Here is a 20,561-nt window from a genome sequence, read left to right as displayed (position 1 = left end):
TGTTAAATCTCAAGAACATGCTGTAAAACATATATTTATTATCTACTACAAGGTATATGTATTAAATACTGATATAACATCAAGCAATGAGTGCTTCTAGTGATCACATTTAACTTATAAAATTAACCTATTTAAAAAGTGTATTTTGGTTATAAGCATATCAAATTTATCACAGAGATATTAAAATATGTTGTGGTGTTTTATATACATTTTTTAAATGTTAAAGGACTGTATGTTTTTCATGTAAATTCCTTCCACTCCATTGTGGGTTTCTCAAAAGCAGCAATATTATTTCATACAAGTGGTCTTTGTTGTTAAGAGTGTGATCGAATGAATATATGCAATATTGTAAAATCTGGTTCATGGCTGATTTCCATTATTATTCATGAATTAGGAAGGGAGATAGTGATAAAAGAATTAATGTCCAAAATGAAGCACTTTCATGTGTAAAGCTAATTTTAAATACATAACAACTGTGTATGTTCTGAAAATTTTTCAATACATTTTATTAAATACAAGACATGTAGACATATGTGCAAAGATTCATTTTCTTTGTTTTCTGTTTTTCACTTTTCATATGCTAAACAATTTGTTAATTTTTGTTTATTACTTTTTTTGGTTTGATTCATGCATTTTTTAGCATAATAGAGATGTTATAATATGGGAAAGGCCTGGCAGAAAATAGTATATTAGGCCAACAATCAAATCCATCTTTGTTTAGTTATAAGCACCAGACACTAGAAAAACCATTTTGTCTCTGTAATCCTCATGCAAGCAGTTTTAAATCACTATAGAGGATTATCACTGTAGTATTTTCCAGATAATTATCGTTGTTATTTTCAATATGAATTTAAATTCTAAAATGCGCTTTAAAATGTACCAAAAAATTGATGAAGGTTTTTTTGTTTTGTTTTGTTTTTTGTCTTTTTAGGACCGCACCCGCAGCATATGGAGGTTCCCAGGCTAGGGGTTAAAGCGGAGCTGTAGCTGCCAGCCAGCACCACAGCCACAGCAACACGGGATCCGAGCCGCATCTGCTACCTACAGCACAGCCCATGGCAAGGCCAGATCCTTAACACACTGAGCAAAGCCAGGGATCGAACCCGCGTCCTCATGGATGCTAGTCAGATTCATTTCTGCTTGGACCATAACAGGAACTCTTGATGTTTCTTAATCTCATCTAACTTCCACGTTAATCAGCTAAAGTCATATATTTGAAAATATTTAGATCACAATGTCTTATTATAAATATTAATCATATATGCATATATATATATAAAGTGGTATATTTTGTTTCAAATGTCAACACTTTTTCTGTGAAACAGGTGGTATATGACTTTATTTTTTGTTATTTATATATATATATTTTTTAAATTTATTTATTTATTTTTCCACTGTACAGCATGGGGGCCAAGATACACTTACATGTATACATTTTTTTTCCACCCTTTGTTCTGTTACAATATAAGTATCTAGACATAGTCCTCAATGCTACTCAGAAGGATCTCATTGCAAATCCATTCCAAGTGATTTTATTTTTCTGTTAGAGAATCTTTGTAAGTAAGAACAAAGTGCTGTTCCAGTTTTTAATATTAAGAAACTGACCACATTATACAAATATAATAAAAGGAATTCAACCACCAGTTGGAGGTTTTAGAAACGATGAACTTTAAGTGGTCTTTCTATCATTGAGCTTCTAAAACTTCATAAAAACATTACCTGGTTTCAAGTTCCTTATTTGAAAATTATGGTAGAATCTTCACCATATTATCTCAAAAGTCACACACCAATAATTTTCTATTCTATTTCAATTCTAGCATATATAGTGATAATTTGTAACCTTTCAGAACATCTATCTTTGAAAGAGAAGAAATAGACATATTTAATATTAATGGGCAGAACATTTTTTATTGGAAAAAAATTGCTTCAGATTTGTGTGGGATTCATAGAAAAACACTGGCATTATTTATTAAATGTTATTAGAACATATAAAATTCCTTTCATTTTCTACTTAAATTCTATTCAAACACAATAATAAAAATAAAACAAATGCAATATTGTGTTTATTATCTCAATCTTCCAAATCTGTAGTATTTATTTTCACAATAACATATTGCAAGTGGCAGAGGTTGCCTTATATCTGCAATTAAAAGAATATAATAACTTCTGAAAAGGAAAATTATTTCTTTTGAGAAAGTTATTTGTATCATGATTTTTTGGGTTTTTTTGGCTTCATCTTAACTTTTAAAATATACAATTCCTTTCTCTTCTTTAAAACTGTTTCTGGTATCATGCTACCTAGATATACAATTCATACATTTTAAAATTAAGTATGATGTTATCTTCATATTTAATAAATAAATTACACTAATTAAATTTCATAAATTTTGTTTTGTTATGGAAGCTAAAGTGTGTGTAGGTATGTGTGTTCCATTTTGAGAATATGGCACATTTCACTACTGACAGTAGATTTATTTACATGAATACTAGGAAATAAAATAAATCATTTGCTAGGAATTTTATTAAAATTCAAGATAATGTTAATGAGAACTGTGTCTAGTCACTTATGATGGAGCATAATGATGTGAGAAAAAAGAACCTATACATGTATGTGTAACTAGGTCACCATGCTGTACAGTAGAAAATTGACGGAACACTGTAAACTAGCTATAATGAAAAAAAATCATTATATATATACATAAAAAGATAATGTTAAAACATAACAAATTATTCATGACATTTCTAACTAGACTAGGAATTGGGACACCTGTATTCTAGTTCCATAGACAATAAACAAGTTGTTTAAACTTCTCTATACATTCTTAAGAGATTCAGTCATTTACCCTTAAGTATTTAGGTGTAGAACTTAGAACAAAGGAAGAAAGAAAAATTAATCAGAAATCTCAATTCTATCTCAATGATTAAAATGTGTCTCGTGATTATAAAAGTAACTATGCTCAAAGGATAAATTTTGTTTGAAAGTAAATGGTGGCTCCATGTTACAGGCTTAAAAATACTACAATTTATCACTTTTTTTCCTACATCCTGTATTGGCAGAGCACTTCTTCAGAACATATTTAGCATGAAGGCTGCTAATTGGTCACTCCTTCCATATTATCCTTAAGTGAAGAAAGATTAAGAAGATGCACTAATGCCAGTAAAGTACTCCTAGGCTGTCTGTTTTATCACCTTTCGTATAAAATTTAACACTGGATACAAATTTCTGGGAAAATAAATCTGCTTTTTAAACGTTTCCATGGCGTAACTTTAGAAAATATTTAGAGGTATGTTGCAAGTAAATCTTGTTTTTGGATTATACAGTAAAAAGATATAATGGAAAATTCAGCAGCATGTTATTAAGTGGTTCATGAATATTTGTGGAAAATACTTCATTTCATAATATGTTAAAATAAAAGAAGATAAATAATACCCGCTTCCATTTGATAAGAAAATGAGTGGTAGAATGAAATATATTCAAAAAAACTGAAAAGTTTATTTGTAGAGACATAGGTATATGCAAGACCAAAATATACTTCAATTTATTCATTTATTTATTTATTTTCTTTTTTTTAAGGGCCGCAGCATATGGAGGTTCCCAGGCTAGGAGTCCAGTTGGAGCCACAGCCACAACAACACAGGATCCAAGCCACGTCTACGACCTACACCATAGCTCAGGGCAGTGCCGGTTCCTTAACCCACTGATAGAGGCCAGGGATCGAACGCGCAACCTCATGGTTCCTAGTCAGATAAGTTTGAGCCACGAAGGGAACTCCCAAAATATCCTTTTATATAAAATGAAGGAATTAGACCAATTAAATTCAGTAAGAAATGATATATATTCAATTTTATAATTAATTAAAATCTAATGTTTTCTGTCTTTTAAAAACCACTAGTAAAAAACAATATGGTTTAGATACTCCAATATTTTTTTAAGTCCTAAACTTAGTTTATGTTATCATGCTAGTTTGTGGCTAGCACTTATTCCTGAATATTGAATGTGTAAATAAAAAATTTTTATACCCTTTTTTTCTAGCTGAAAGAAAATTTGCAATATATTGTAGCATATACTCAAATTCTATAATAAGTTACAAGAATAAGGACATGGCAAAAGTTCCGTACATGCTAGTTTTTTTATTATTACTATTAGTTATAATTTTCAGATCTAGTGAGTTTCAGATGCCATTCCATTGGGGAAGCAATATATTAAAATTTTTCAATGTTTTATGTCTTTTTCACTGTGTAGGGATGAGACATAAATTAAATTATAAACATTCCTTAGATTCTAATTTAAATTTTACCTATTTACCTATTTATTTATTTACTTTTTTAGGGCCACAACCACGGCATATGGGAGTTCTCAGCCTAGGAGTCAAATCAGAGTTGTAGCTTCCAGCCTACAACACAACCACAGCAATGCTCGATCCCAGCTACTTCTGCGACCTATGCCACAGCTCAATGCATCACCGGATCCTTAACCCACTGAGCGAGACCAGGGATCGAACCCACATCCCATCCTCATGGTTGCTAGTTGGGTTCATTACCTCTGAGCCATAATGGGAAGTCCCAAATTTTATTTTTTATATAAAGTTAGAAACCTCTCCAAATTCTTTGGCCAAAGTAGTAAATTTAGTATAAAATGTATAGAAACAACTTTTTCTTTTTTTTAATTTTTTTGTTTGTTTTGTTTTGCTTTTTAGGTTCACACCCACGGCGTATGGAACTTCCCAGACTAGGGGTCGAATCTGAGCTACAGCTGCAGGCCTACACCACTGCTACAGCAATGCGGGATCTGAGCCATGTCTGCAAGCTACATCACAGCTCATGGCTACGACAGATCCCTGACCCACTGAGCAAGGCCAGGAATCAAATTCTCATCTTCATGGATACTAGTCGGATTCATTTCTGCTTCACCACAATAGGAACACCCTACAAACATCTTTAAATATATAACTACATTAGTTTTTATGAACATATGTGTAGTTATTCAGCATATTTTAAAGTATTCTTTTAATAGGCCCATTTTCACTTTTTCAAAGTAAGATTCTAAGGCTATATATATAAGGGCTCAAAGTTGTAACAAGATCAGCCTAGACCCTAGGCTTATTTTTCAACTACTTCAGACTAAGAAACATATCTACAATTTTTACTTGGAAAACTGAACAGAGTTGTGAGTGTGAAAAAGGAGACATCACATTTTATAAAATCAATTTGTTAATGCTCACAGGTCTTCTAGATTTAATTATTATGTTTTTTTATCTAAAAGACAGTAGGTGCTAATTATTGTATACAGACTCTAAAATGTGCATATAGGCTTTCTTCCCTTCCAGAAATGGAACAACATCAGAAATCCAAAACATTGATCTAGATACCAGCAGATGCACACACAATGCTTGGTATAACAGGTCTGATAGTAATTGTGTGCAGCAAAATGTCAGGATTATAAGAAAAATGTGGGATTTTTATACTCTTTCTAGGGATTTTTATAATTGGCATAATAAAAGTCACTATATGGGAAGAGTTACCACTGGCGTAGTTCACAATACTGTAAAAACACTGTGAAAATTAAGTTTTAATCCTTATCTTGAAATTGTTTCCTCATCTTGAAGCTGACAGTTTCAAATGAACTAATTTTTTAAGCTTTTTATAGCCTCATTTATGGCATATGGAAGTTCCCAGGCTAGGGGCTAAATTGGAGCTACAGCTGCCAGCCTATGCCACAGCCACAGCAACATGAGATCCAAGCCACATCCTCATGGTTACTAGTCAGATTTGTTATCGCTGAGCCACAATGGAGACTCTTAATTTTTTTATTAACCTTTAGTCCAATAGTTAAATATTAGGGTCCACTCAATTGAATTTTTCTACATAGTTTTGTGTTTTGATATAGCATATTCTTGGAATACTAATTATTTTCTGCTTATTTTGTTTATAATTTCTATTCTATTTTCATGAATTAATTTTACCAAAGAAAATTTTATATAAAGTGTAACATGAAAAAGAATAACATTAAACTTTTCTCTTTTTTTCTAGTAGGCTTAGAATGGTCCTGATTTTCACATTAAAGACTTAGAGAGTATGAAGATTATTAGGCATAACCTCTCAAATGACCTCAAGAACAAAAATATACTGTAGGTTTATAATTTTTTCTAGTTCAAGATAAATAAAATAATTTTACATATCATATCTGTTTTATATTTATTGTCAAAGATCACTTATCTACAATATAATGCCTTCTAATATGAGACTAACTGGGTGAGAAGAAACTCTTTGAATAATAATGACCACAGTTAATCAACATCATTAAGACTGAGAAAGCGGAATATATTCTTCCACTAAAAACTTCATTTGTACAATGAATAATTTTAAAAAATCCATAAAATGTTATTAATTTAATAAAGAACAATATTCCCTCATCCTTCTTAGATTACTGTATTTTATCCAAGTTCTTCACTAGAAGGCTTGTTATCACTAACTGGATTCTGTTTTAAAAAGGCATAGATCGACTCACAATATTTGCTACGAAGTTATGCTGCTAGATTCATGGCTGTTGAAAACAACAAAGCAATCTCATCATAACCCATCTATGTTCTGTATTGTCGACATTTTATGCAGAGCTATTCTCCTCCTTGTTCTTTGTGCAAAGGTTGATCCAAATAGGCTATATCCTACCATACAAACTGTGGCATTATACTAGCAGCACAGGCATCACCTAAGAGCTTGTTAGAAAAGTAAGTTATCAAACCCCATCTGACTTACTGAATTAGAAATTATGATTTAACAAGACCATTATGTGATTCTTTTGAACATTTAAGTTTGAGGTGCTCTAGACTCTATCAAAAGACTCCCTGATCTTTGGGAGAATTCTAGCAGGAGGAGGGTGGTGGGGAGGAAAGTAAGGTAAGATCTGTTCTGTAAGGTTCCTCCCATTATGTTGGCTGGAGTTGACTTGGGCCCCTAACTGAAGCTTACCAGTCCTTTCATGCCAAACTGATGTACATATCTCTTTGTCCAATATCTCTGCCTCCCTTCATCCCAGTGGGTTGGGAGTTGTGCCAGCCTAGATGCTACTAACATAGCTGCATCATCACATCAGCTCATTTAGAAATAATCCTTTGTAAGTAAATCTTCCTTGAATTAGCTCACGTTGAACTGTTTCCTAATGAACTCTAATGGATACACCACTGGCACATGGAAATTATTAGAAATTTTATTTTTCAGATATATTAAGCATCATCTCCTAATTTGTCTATAATGACTCTTAAAAAGATAATACCTAAGTAGAAATAGGGATGACTACTGTGCATTATTCTACCACTGATTGCTTACTTGTTTTCTAGGGAATGTTTTGAAATCAAGATCATGCATCTATGATCTTTTCTAGCAATTATTTCCTCAAGAAGCAAGAAGATTCACAAGTTAGAGGAGATAAAAATGAAGTTAAGGGAGTTGGCTGTACTGAGATTGCAGAGTAACTGAATTAAGGGTAAAACTGGCAAGAAAAAAATCAGTGGGGCTAATAGAAACCTGAGATGAACTAGTATTATTTTATTAATAACTTATACATAAGATAAATATGAACAGTGTATATCAGTTGTTTCCGTAAGTTTTTCAATATTGCATTAGACTATTAGACTAATCAATCAAGACATTTAAAACTCTGTTAACTGTTTTATTAATTTATTCACATATCTTACCTCAAAAAAATTTTTATGTAGCTACAGCATATTTTCTTCTTGTAAAGCCTCCAGAAGGAGGCAGTATATCATTTATTGTCTGTGTGTCTAAAGCATAGGCACTCTATCTACTACTATCTTGTCTAAACCACAAATTACCCATTCAAAATGATATTATTTCCCTCCTTTCTAGATGGAAAAATATAGAAGGCCTGAGTAGATAACTCAAAATAATAATAATATACTAGTAAAATATATTCATTCTTTGACTTTGAAATTTCAATCATAGCATCTACACCAGCACCTGACTATGAACAGCACATGCCATATATCTTCAGGAGTCCCCAGTGTATATCCTGGCAAACCACAAATAGATTGGATTAGTGTACCCTATCCTAATTTATTCTTTTTAATGCAAAGCTAATAATAGAAAAATTTAAGCAGTCAACAATATCTGATTTTAAGCATGGTTTACTTTAGTATGGTGCTGAATTTAATATTGAATGTTGAATAATATTATTAATTGATAAAGCCATGCATAATTCCAGGGTATGAAGCCTCTTAATGCCTTATTTTAAATGTATGAACAGACAAATAAAAAAGGTGTATCAAAAGCCAACTGTTAGATAAAATTCAAATTATCAGATAGACTTATTAGTAAAATCAACTTTTGCTGCATTATTTTCTAATGGCAAAGTTCAGGAGAGTTTATGGACCCACCTCTCTCTCCCACCCCCATGGACTGTAAACCTACTAAATGAAAATTTTTATAACCTCTCTGGACTCTGGATACAATCAATCTAGAAATTTATCACAATTTAGTCCCATTTGGTTATTATCAAGAAATGCCATTGAAGACAATTTTAAACAAAGAAAAATCAAGCATCAACACTAAAAAGCAATAGTCCATGATTTAGAATACAAATGATGTAATTATGAAGAGAAAAATATACTATGCAATGCACCCAAACCTAAAACCATGCTGTTCAACCACATATGAAGGTTCTGTTCTTCCTAAAATTGTAAAGCTTAATTGTGTAATTTCACTCTGTGCACAGCAGGGTAGCCATATGCTCTAGAAAAATACATAGAAGGGAAGCAGCTTGTTGCAAAAGTGGGTGAAAATGCCCTGAAATAATTCTGAACAAGATAAAAATGTCTCTAGGATGATTTCTTCATACTCCAAAAAGCAGAGGAGTCTACTTTGGCACCAGCCTTGAGCGCAAATAGAAAGTCTAGCCCCTTCAAAATATTTTAACAAGAGGAAAGATTTAAAAGTCATAAACCTCACATTCATTCTGACCAACTTATCCAGAGGCAAAATAATTAGCTCTGATAAACATATGGTGAAATCACCTTCACAAAACCACTGACATCTCTGTTCTTTAAAGTTAAGGTTTCCTGCGGGGTTCCCCTCATGGCGCAGTGGAAACGAATCCCACTAGAAACCATGAGGTTGTGGGTTTGATCCCTGGCCTCGCTCCATGGGTATGGATCCGGCGTTGCCATGAGCTGTGGTGTAGGTTGCAGACATGGCTCACATCTGGCATTGCTGTGGCTCTGGCATAGGCCTGCGGCTACAGCTCCAATTAGACCCCTAGCATGGGAACCTCCATATGCCGTGGGTATGACCTGACAAAAGACAAAAATAAATAAATAAAGTTAAGACTTCCCTTTTTTTAAGCTCTATATATTACTACTATTTTCCCGTGCTCATTTTATAAAAAATGAAAACTAATGTTAATATAAAGAATAAGCTACCAAAATGTCTGATTATTACTGTGAGCATAAAAATGGGATTAAAAAAACATAATTGATGAAATAAGATCATTGTTACAAGATGATGTTTGCAGTTAATGTGAAAAGATATATGCCTCCTAAGATCTGCCTAAAAGAAAACACAAACAACGGGTTATCAGATGTTCTTAAAAATCTCTGCATAGGAATAACTCAAAAGCATGGCTTGAGGGGTAGGAATAAAATGGTTGCTTGCAAATATGTCAATTGTGAAAAGCAAATTTTTCAGTGCTTATTATTATCACAAAGGTCCTCAGGCATTCAGAGTACTTTTTTCTGATACCTTTTAAAAATGCATAAACCTGTAACCAAGTAAATTCTAACATTTTTTTCTTCTCTCCCTAAAAATAATTTATTTGACAAAATGTAAAAGAATTAGAACAATAAGAATATTTATGGTTATGAATGGCAGTTTTGACAGTTTCACAAATATGAGGAAATGTGGTAATGAAAAAGAAAATGACAATATTCAACAAATAATTATGTATTTAAATAATGAACTGGTACATTTCTGGACATGGATTTTTTTAATTGCTACAAATATCAACATCAAACACAATTTTCCACAAAATAATATAAGGAGAAAAGTCAAGAAAACAATGAAAAACAACAAAAAAGGACAAGATACTAATAAAGCATGCAATAGTCAATATATAATGTAGGGCACCCAGCTAAATGTTAACAATTCACTATGTTAAATATGTATTTACTTTATCAATATCCAACTTCTTATATAAAAACTAATAATTAACTTAATGAATGAAAGTATTCTCATTACAAGAATCATATGCAACCAGACATTTTATTTTCTTTATTGGCCACCCCACAGCAAAAGGAGTTTCCAGAACAGGGATCAAATCCTAACCAGAGCTGTGACCTATGCCACAACTGAAGCAATGTTGATTCTTAACCCACTGCACCAGGCTGGGATGGAACCTACCTCTCTGCCGCTACAGAGACACCATATATCCCATTGTTCCATAGTAGGAACTCTGACAATTTTTAAAATGTTATACATTTTCTATTCTGTTATTATTTATGCTAAACATGCATGAAAACCAATATAGCAGTTAATCTCATAAATAATGACATGGGAATTCAAGTAAGCAAGTGCACTTTTCTTTTTTTTCTTTCTTTTTTTTTCTTTTTTTTTTTGCCTTTTCTAGGGCCGCACCCGCGGCATATGGAGGTTCCCAGGCCAGGGGTCTAATCGGAGCTGTAGCTGCCAAGCCTATGTCAGAGCCACAGCAACGTGGGATCCTAGCCGTGTCTGCAACCTACACCACAGCTCATGGCAACGCCGGATCCTTAACCCACTGAGCAAGGCCAGGGATAGAACCCGCAACCTCATGGTTCCTAGTCGGATTCGTTAACCACTCAGCCACGATGGGAACTCCCGACTTTTCATCATTTATATAAAATAGAAGACACTGCTTACTTATTCAATCATGAAAATATTTCATTTGGCAATCGATTTTTGTATCCTTGTTTTCATTAAGTTTTTCCTCCATCTATCAGTTTCTAAGATTTGAAAAATGGTAACCAAAAGGAAAGTAAACCTTGATAATGTGAGAAAAAAGAATCTATACATGTATGTGTAACTGGGTCACCATGCTGTACAATAGAAAATTGACAGAACACTGTAAACCAGCTATAATGGAAAAAAAATAAAAATCATTATATAAAAAGTTAAAAAAATTAAATAAAAACAGAAGTCCCAAAAAAAGAAAAAAAGAAAAACCTTGTTTTTTCCATTATTTGATAATGCATTTTATTTATTTTTTATTTTTATTTTATTTTTTGTCTTTTTAGGGCCACACCTGTGGCATAGGCAGATTCCCAGACTAGGGGTCGAATCAGAGCTGTAGCTGCCAGGCTATGCCACAGCCACAGCAATGCCAGATCCGAGGTGCATCTGCAACCTACACCGTAGCTCACAGAAATGCCAGATTCTTAACTCAGTGAGCGAGGCCAGGGATAAAACCTGCATCCTCATAGATGCTAGTCAGATTTGTTTCCACTGAACCATGATAGGAACTCCTGATAACACATTTAAAAAATAATTTTAGATATAAAATTTAAGGTAAAATTAAGAATAATACGTGAATTAAAATTTCTCTTGGGCATGCTTTCACCATTTTTTCATCCATTCATTGATCTTTTCAGTAAAAAAATAACTAATGTAATCTGCTCAGTCACTCTTTAAGGGTTGACGGAATTAATAAGCCATCCTTATAAAATTAAAGTTAAGCTTTTACTATATATCTGAGCTAATGTATCAACATTATGATTATTCTACTGGAGAACAAGATGTCGTGGAGAGTGAACAGAGATCAGGTACTGTTGAATATATGCTGCTCTTTCTCCATAATAATAATCCTCGTGTAAGTCTTTCTATTCAGTGTATCAGCAGAACCTGCGTCTTGTTAGAAATATGAATCTCAGATCCCACCCCAATCCCATCAAGTCACAATCTGCATTTGAATAAGACTTCAAGGTGATCTGCATTTACAATAAAGCTTGAGAAGTAGAGTCTAGGACTTAGACCCAAATATCTGTGAACCTTTAACTGCACCTCTGTATACTTTACTAATTTGTCTGCCAGCTTCTACTTACTTTAAAATGTCTTATGTAATTTTTTGCTAAAATGATGTCCTACAAAAGGTTATGTTAGATAACATCCCTTCTAAAGTTCTAAAGCCTACCAATGGCTTCCTGTCACATTAGACTGGGGGGAAAAAGAAGTCTTTACTTAGGCCTAAGAGCCTATAGGTCTAGTTTCTACCAGTTTTCCACCTGATCTCTACTTCCCTCCTTGTCCATTGAATTCCAGGCATATCAGGTTTTCTTTTTTAGCAAACAAAACTCCAAATATTTTTAGATGGTAGTTTTCTCTGTCATCTCTGCTATCATCAGGTAATTATTTATTTGCTAGTCTTTTTTTCCCTATTTGAATATAAACTCAATGAAGCAGAGTTACAAGTTTTGTTCAATGCTGTATACTAAAGAATGAAAAGAAAATATGACATGCAAGGAGTCACTGAATATTTGTTTAAGTAAGAAACAAATAAGGAAAGCAAAAACGAAAGAAAGAAGTAAGAGAAGGAAAGGAAACGAAGATGGATAGAAAAAGGAAGGAGGGAGGGAAGGAGAAAGGCAAAGGAGGAAAGAAATAGAATGAAAGAAAGAAAAGGAAAAATAAAAACAGAAAGAAAACAAAGAAAATAGGAAAGAACCAAAAGTAAGGAAAAGAAGAAATGAGGTGTGGAGAAGAAAGGAGGGGAGGAGAGGAAGGGAGGGAGAGAGGGAGAAGTGGAGGAGGGTGAGAAGGAAGAAAGAAAATTCTTGAATAAAGTAACTCTGTAGTTTTGGACACTAATAACCTAAAAGACAATCTAAAGTTAGATGCTCAAATGGAGAATTTTTGGAACTTAAGGCATATATGTGGCAGTGGTCCCTGTGAAAAATGTTTATGTAGCTGAGTTCCCATTTACTGGGATAAGAAGAGTGCTGATCTCACTTTCCTGATGGTAGTGTTGGCTACTTCTGTGCTTGTTTTAACTCTAGTTTGACAATTAAATAACCATAAAGATAAGACCATGTCAAGTCAAACGTCAAGAAGAAATGATGAGAAATACATTAGTTAATAGACAATATCTCTGGATAGTTTCATAGACACTTTGGATTAGAAGAATCAGTAATGATCACATTATTTCAACACACTCTGTTGCTTAAACGCTTTCGAAATGCCCGATTTGTCCATCAAGCTGTGCTTGAATATCTTATTGATGATTTAGGTATTGACTGCTTTCTGAAGCACACAACTTATATTTGAACAAAACTCACTGTTACAAGAGTCCTCTTAAATATTATGTAAGTTCCTTTGGTTCCATTACACTAACTTCTACAACCTGCGGCAGAACGGGTTTAATCTTTCTTACTTATAACAACATGTCACATATCTAAAGACAGCTATAACTCATTCTCGCTCACATTTCATATTCATTCTATCGTTACACTTTCTCTTGGAAATGACCAATAATTTTTCTCTTTTGTCTAGTCTCTACAACTGTTCTTTTGAAAATAGAGACCATATCTTCTACTTCTTTTCAATTTGTCATACACTTGGCACCAAGATAATATGTTCAATAACACCTGATACTTGATGGACATATATCAGTATGCATAAAGATCTAAGTAACCTCTTACATATTAACTTCCTCACAGGGATAGTGCTTACAAAGATTAACAAAAAACTTTCAATTTACAAATTTATACTCTATTAAAGTATTAATAGAAATTTTAAAAATGGTTTAAGTTATTTGAAAATTATTGAAAAGATTTAAAATATATTTTGCATATGGCCAAATAGACTACTAGTGAAAAGCACATACTAGGCACCCAAGAACTGTTACTTCCACACAACAGAGTATTTGCCAAATTATAGTCCAGGATTTTAAACAAAATTGTCACATGTCATAGAATTTGACTTTTGAAATAAACTGAAAATTTAGTATAGATATATGTCTCATAGTACATTTTTTCCCTTTTCATCTGAACAATGTAAAAGTTCAGATGAACTTATTTGAAAAAAATTTCTTATTATAAAAGTTTTTAAAATTCCTGCTTTTGTCTGAGTTAAAATTGCTGACCTAAAATAAATGATTTATGCTGAATTAACTACCACTATCTTAAAGTTGAAAATAATAAAAAGTTGTTTACAAAGCAGTAATTAAAATAGATTTTCTTTTAAGCTACCATTATTGGGAAGAGGGGAATCTACATCTTCAATTTCAGTTAAACATAATTTCCTATTATTTTATATTATAAGCTAAAATTATTCTTGATCCTATTAATATGATCATTAGCTGTTAATCATACTGTGAAAGAACTGACTACCCTATGTCAAAACAAAAAGCAGCATGCTCATAAGACATATTTAACCACATAAGATGATATAGTCATCTAAATTTCTGCTAGGAAGAACAATAAAAGAGAGTTTATTATATATGTAGACGCAACCTTTTCCAGAAGAGTATATTCACATTTTTACATGAGAATAGCAACTATCAAGGCTACTCATTAACAGCTGACAGAACTTGTCTACATAATGGAAGAACATGAAATAGTCTACCATAATATATAAGAAAAAAGTGTTAAAAAGTTAATTACACTATTAGTTTAACCTTAATACCACCTAGTACAAGGCTTTGGCTATATTAGATCCTTATGAACCATAAGCAAATTAAAGGATGAATGAATACTAGTCCAGCAATATGAAGACTGGGTTTTCATATTGCCTCTTTCAGATCAAAATTTCCTGTATAAAATAACAGTGTTGTATTAGATGATCCAAAAGATTACATTTTAAAAATACAGTCCTAGAAATGCAGGACTCTTATAAATTTTTAATCATATTACATATGCTCGGCTAGTTGTAAACCAACTTTGAGTTGAAATCTTTTAGAGGCTATAATAATGAACTATGGGGTTTAGAGATTATTAGTAAAGTAAATATTAGTAAATATTAATAAAATGATTACTCATTATTAATATTGACAATTATCAATAAATAATTTAGGTGATATAATTATATAAATATTAATAAATAATTTCAAAAGATATAGTTAAGGCAGCAAACTATTCTGATGAAATTTAAAATATCACTAGATATTCTGTGTGTCTATTTTTAATTTTGTCTAATTTTAAACATCAGGATAATCTATAATCTAAAAACCAATTGCTTTTAGGTTTATTTATATGAATGTAAATATTTCTTTAAGCAATGTTAAATACTTTATTTATTTTGGTATAGATTCATCATATTTCTATTCAGTACATGTATCTACTCAAAGCGTTTTTTTATACAAGTTAAGTTATATAAATACAATTTACTAGTTTGAAACGTTTGTTCATCACTCAAGAATTTGTTCAAATATCCTCTGTGAAGCCTTCCTTGCCTTTTGCATCTAGAGGCAATCAGTCCCTTCCCTCTACTTCAATAACATTTCAAAAATACTACTATGCATGTTTCTCATTAAGCTTGTAATTACTACTTTTTTTTAAAGATATATAGACTACTCTATAGCATAGTCTGCACTGTTCATTTTTATATCCCTACTGCCTAGCAAGAGTCAAAATATATTTGGCGAATAAAAATAAAAGTAATAACTAGAGTACTTGTTGAACACAAGCCAGCAACTGCGCTTTCTTCCCACATAATTACCTATGAGATAGGTATTCTCAGTTTTACTAAGAAGGTGTGGATTTGAGAGTTAAAGTTATCACTCAAGAGCATATAGCTAACAAGGCACAGAGAACAGACTCAGCCTAATTCTCTGATCTCAAAACTAACCAGCGATTGTGGGCAATTTGATTTTGCTCTTCCATCGGGAGAAAATACTTAAGATTTTTTTGGCATTCCCACCCAATACCATGTTTAATCCTTACTATAACCCTAATGTAATACTATGATACTATTTAACTGATAGGGAAATTCAACCCTAATAGCACATACAACTTGCAAACAGTCTCACACATAGCAGTTGACAAAAGTGGACTAAAATCCATTCAATAAAATTGAATTTTGATTTTGAAGAGTATTGGACACTAATACAGAAAACTGTGATATTACACTGTTTAAAGAAAATCTAAATCAACATTATTTACAACTATTTTTCTCCTTTACTTATTTTTATTTCAATGTCAAAGACTCTTTTTAAATGGGGAAAACTAGAAAGGGTTTTCTTTTACTGAGATAAGTAGCTAAAAAACTATTTTGAGAAGATAGTTTCAATTGAATTGCTGATGTTTTAACTATAGTACTATAGAAAAATTAATTGGAACAGTACCCTATAGAGAATTGAAAATGTCTCTGATATATATTCCAAGTTTTTTTTAGAGTACTGTATAGCTTTTATAATAAACTATAGCTCCTTAATATGTAATTTATCATAAATTAATACATAGATTTTGAGCCTATGCACTCACAGGTACGTAAGTGCCAAACACTTTGTACAATTTCAGTGTCTACCTTTTCTTTGTGTTCATAGTGACAATAGTGTAAACTAAACTAAACTATACTTTAATTACCTTAAGTTATTGAGAATAGACAAATTAGGAATTAGAATTATTGAAAGAAGCTTAAAATGAAAGCATAACTGCAGTGTGAATAGAGACAAATGATAAAAAATGGCAAACTATTACAGTGCAAAACAGAATACACTTTTACACATCAAAAAAACACCCTATGCTATTGCTATAAAAATTTCCATAGTACATATGCTTTAGATGGTAATTAATTTCAGTAAAATAATATCCATTGCATTACATTAATATTTATTCATATGAAATTTACTGACTTTATAGTTTTATTGAGTTTATAAATTTCCTTTGATTTTATAAATGTGAAAAGGCCATAAGCAAGGCATTTATATATAGCTTTATTTTATGAATTTTGAAGTGGTATTAAAATAAAAAAGCAATATTTTATTGTTAAGTTCATGAAAATATTGTTGCCTTTCCAAGGGATTAAAAACACTAGTCTTTCTATAACTGTGACAAAATAGTTACCTTTAATACTGAAATATAGATATTTTACTATATTAAGGAATATGTTTAAGCCTTTAAGTAATTTGAGTGAACACTCTATTGAAATCATAAATATTTATTCATTAGTTTACTAAATATTATCTAAATATGTCTCTGGGTCAAAAGTTGTTCCAGGTACTGGGAATGCATCTTGAACAAGACTCATCCACTCCTTACCTCACAGCACATACAGAATGGTGAGCTGTAATAAGAGGTGACAATTTAAGCTAAAACTTTGGAAAGAGAATTAGAATGACCTGACTGGAAGGGAGAAGGACCTTATGCTTATGAGAGGGGTATAAGGTAGAAAAGAACATGGTTTGTTTGACAAACTAAAAGCAATTCTATTTGGCTAAAAAAGTAGAATGACTGTGAGAGTCACATGAAATGAACTTGGAGATGTGGGAAAAAAGCCAGCTCATTAAGGTTTCCATGGGTCATCATCAAGTCTTGATTTTATTCCCAAGGTCATTGGGAAGTGAGTGGAGATTTTAAAGCAGTGGAGTGATGTGATAAGATTTTTATTTTTAAAAGGTAATTCTGACCACATTGTGGAGAATGGAATAGAGGAACAAGAATTATTTTCTCCTTAAAATAGCTAGAAAAATTAAGCAAGCTAGTTTTGTATTATCTTTACTGACTCATTTAAAATGTTCATTAAAGTACTCACTGCCTACATGCATCCTATAAGTCCTTCAGAACTCTACTCACCCATGACAAAAATCTTCCTTGTCCCACCAGGATGGATTTCTCTATGTCCTTCACTCTATCTCAGTCTCTTGAAAAAAGAGGCCATGTATTTACCTTTATTTCTCACAGAACAGAGCTCAGTAGGCATTTCAGGCTTGTTGGCTGAATGGAAATCATTTTTTAAAAGAATATTGTTTTCATGTCAGCCAATCCCAATTTAGAAATTTGGCTCTGCTAAGAATCAAAGCTTTGATACTGTTTTATGTCTGAAAATGTAGTTATATACTGAGGTTTTAAAAAAATATATAACAGAAATAGGATAACAGGTTTCTTTTATTTCTAACACTGACTTTTTTTTTGCCCCAAATGTTAATAGTTTGTGTGTCAAATATAATAGATAATGAGGCAACTGAAATTATTAAAAAATAGTAGGTTACTAAAGAAGAGTCAGAAGGAGCACTTTTAATTTAAAAAATCTGATGAAAGCATAATAATTTAAGTCAATGAAAAAATGGATTGAGTATAATAGTCAAAATGTTCTCCACACACATAATTTAAAAATGAATAATTGAAAAGTATTTATTCCTAAGGCAGATGGCACCATTAAATGAATATCATGTTCAGAAACATTATTTTAGAAACAATATGGGTAAAACAGGTCTAAATGCTCTAAATGTTGTAAAACAGCTTTGGGAGATTACGCCAACAATTGAGAAAATTTGAGCACTGATTTGGAATTTACCAAGGATATAATCTTTATGCTTAACTGAAATTTAGTTGAGTGTACCTAAAAGTTTTAAACTGAGTAATTTTCAAATCAGTTTATTCAATTTATTAATTAACAACTACATATTCTCTTTTTAGTCTAATTTGTTCAAGTTCTATAAAAAATTAATTGGTAGCCCCAAATCACTTGATGATAAACTTTGGCTGAAGCAGCATTTATATTATTAGTTGACAAATAAGAAACTAACATCCTAAAATTACCCACCTTTTAATAAATGGGTAATAAAATGAATAAAGGGAAGTCTGACAATGTTAGCTCATTCCAGACTAAAAACACTAAACTGAAGGGCTTTTTTCCTTAATCAGTGTTTTAATAATATTTATATACTTTTATTTCCTGATAATAAGAAAATCCATCTACTTGACTAAATAAATCATAAATTTTATAATGATCCCTATATTCACATGAGTGGAAATAGTCATAGCAGGAGAGTGAATAGAGAAGCAATAGAGTGAAAAATAAAGGATACCAATTTAATCCTTTAAAGGAGACTACCACAGGCTAAGAATTCATTTTAGAATGCTTCTTATTAAAGAAAATCAAAGTAAGTACTTTCAGTATGAATTCCAATGCAAATAAGATTCTAAGATTCTGAGATATTTCCATATGATTTTCAATCAATTTATGCAAAGATGCTTTGATTTTTTTTCTTAGTGTGTACTAAGCATTTGAATGATTTTTTATTACTCATATGCTCTTTATAAAGCATGACTAACCACACTACATAAACCATAGCCACTTGGAAAATACGTAAGTTGGAAATAGAGTTGGAGTAGAAATTTTGTACTTTAAATATGTTCAATTAATGTTTTCACTGATGCATATATTAATATAGAGTCCCTTTATTTTTTTTATGCTAGACTATTTTTTTCCTAAATTGTTCAGTGACACTTGCTACCAAAAAATGGAAAAAAATGTTTTGTTAAATTTCTAATTTTGTAAAAAACAGACATATTAATTGACTAGAAAATTACCAATATATGATTTGGCTTGTGGTATTTATTTTTACCTTTAAAAATTAAAGTAGGAAGTTAAGGAATACTTAAATTTGGGGCCAGAAAACCACTGTATAACTGTTACCTTTTGAAAACGAGAAATCTGTTCTCAGTAAAATCATATGGTTCAGGCAAAGGGTAATTCAGTAATAAAAGTAAAAGCTATGTGAAATAATCATCAGACATAGTTTTCATTTTCCCACTTGAGTGACCTATTTTCTCAATAATTAATTTGCATTTGTGCAACATAAAAATTTCATGCAAACACTGCAAATTACCTCATGGGATAAATCATCAATCAGTAAATATGTGCACTTACTAATAGAAAACAAATTTACAAGTTGTCTCAACACCATAACTAGTTTATAATAAACAACAGGTATTTAGCACTTGTTTTTACTATCCTTTATGCAGCATTTCCTTTTCTGTTTTTTATACCCTCCTCCCTCCAACATTTGCATTGCACTTTGATTTTTTTTTAATTCTAACTTTTGCGTTTTCAAATTATTCAGGTTCTGACTGTTATTGTCTATATTTTTCATCACCTTTGAACTATTTCTTTTGCTTCTTACATCCTGACTCTGTTTCAGCTCATTCTCTAATTATAATCATCACCAAAATATAGCTTTGGCTGTAACTAAATGGGCACAAGTAAAATAACATCCAATACCTCTATGAGTAACAACTGCAAGCTCTTTAGTTCTTTCTATCTGTTCAGCATTTCTTGGTCTTCTCCTTGTACTTTGTGTATCTGCTTGATGAGGAGCAAGCCCGTCCTTGGATGTGTTGGGGTCCAGACCTGAATTTCTGAGATTCTTTACTTGCACTCGCTGCTCCTCGGAAAGTCTATGGATGGTGACAGCTGTAACACTGGATACAGTAACATCTGCAGATGTGCTAGCAACAGCAATAGCACCAGTGGTAGTCCTGTTATGCTCCTCTAACTCACCAGTGGAGGTAGTGTGGGTCAATGTAGAAGAACCTGTGGGACACAGTAGCACTAGATGCTAACTTTTTCTTTTAAACTTT

General features: G+C 31.9%; 1 protein-coding gene across 6 annotated transcripts in view; it reads right to left on the bottom strand.

The window, feature by feature from the left end:
• The window catches only part of CSMD3 (CUB and Sushi multiple domains 3), a 1,223,593-nt gene that overhangs the window by 724,295 nt on the left and 478,737 nt on the right, over positions 1 to 20,561 (bottom strand). For 4 of the 6 annotated variants that reach the window (XM_021090582.1, XM_021090583.1, XM_021090584.1 and 1 more), the window contains one exon: positions 20,203 to 20,514. The exons of the other annotated variants lie outside the window; for them this stretch is intronic. In XM_021090582.1, coding sequence (XP_020946241.1) covers positions 20,203 to 20,514 — 312 coding nt within the window. The remainder of the gene's footprint in view (positions 1 to 20,202; positions 20,515 to 20,561) is intronic. 6 annotated transcript variants of the gene reach the window in all.

The sequence above is a fragment of the Sus scrofa genome, chromosome 4 (genome assembly GCF_000003025.6).
Source record: "Sus scrofa isolate TJ Tabasco breed Duroc chromosome 4, Sscrofa11.1, whole genome shotgun sequence".
NCBI classification, from domain to species: domain Eukaryota; kingdom Metazoa; phylum Chordata; class Mammalia; order Artiodactyla; family Suidae; genus Sus; species Sus scrofa.
This window is presented reverse-complemented; position numbering and strand designations above follow the sequence as displayed.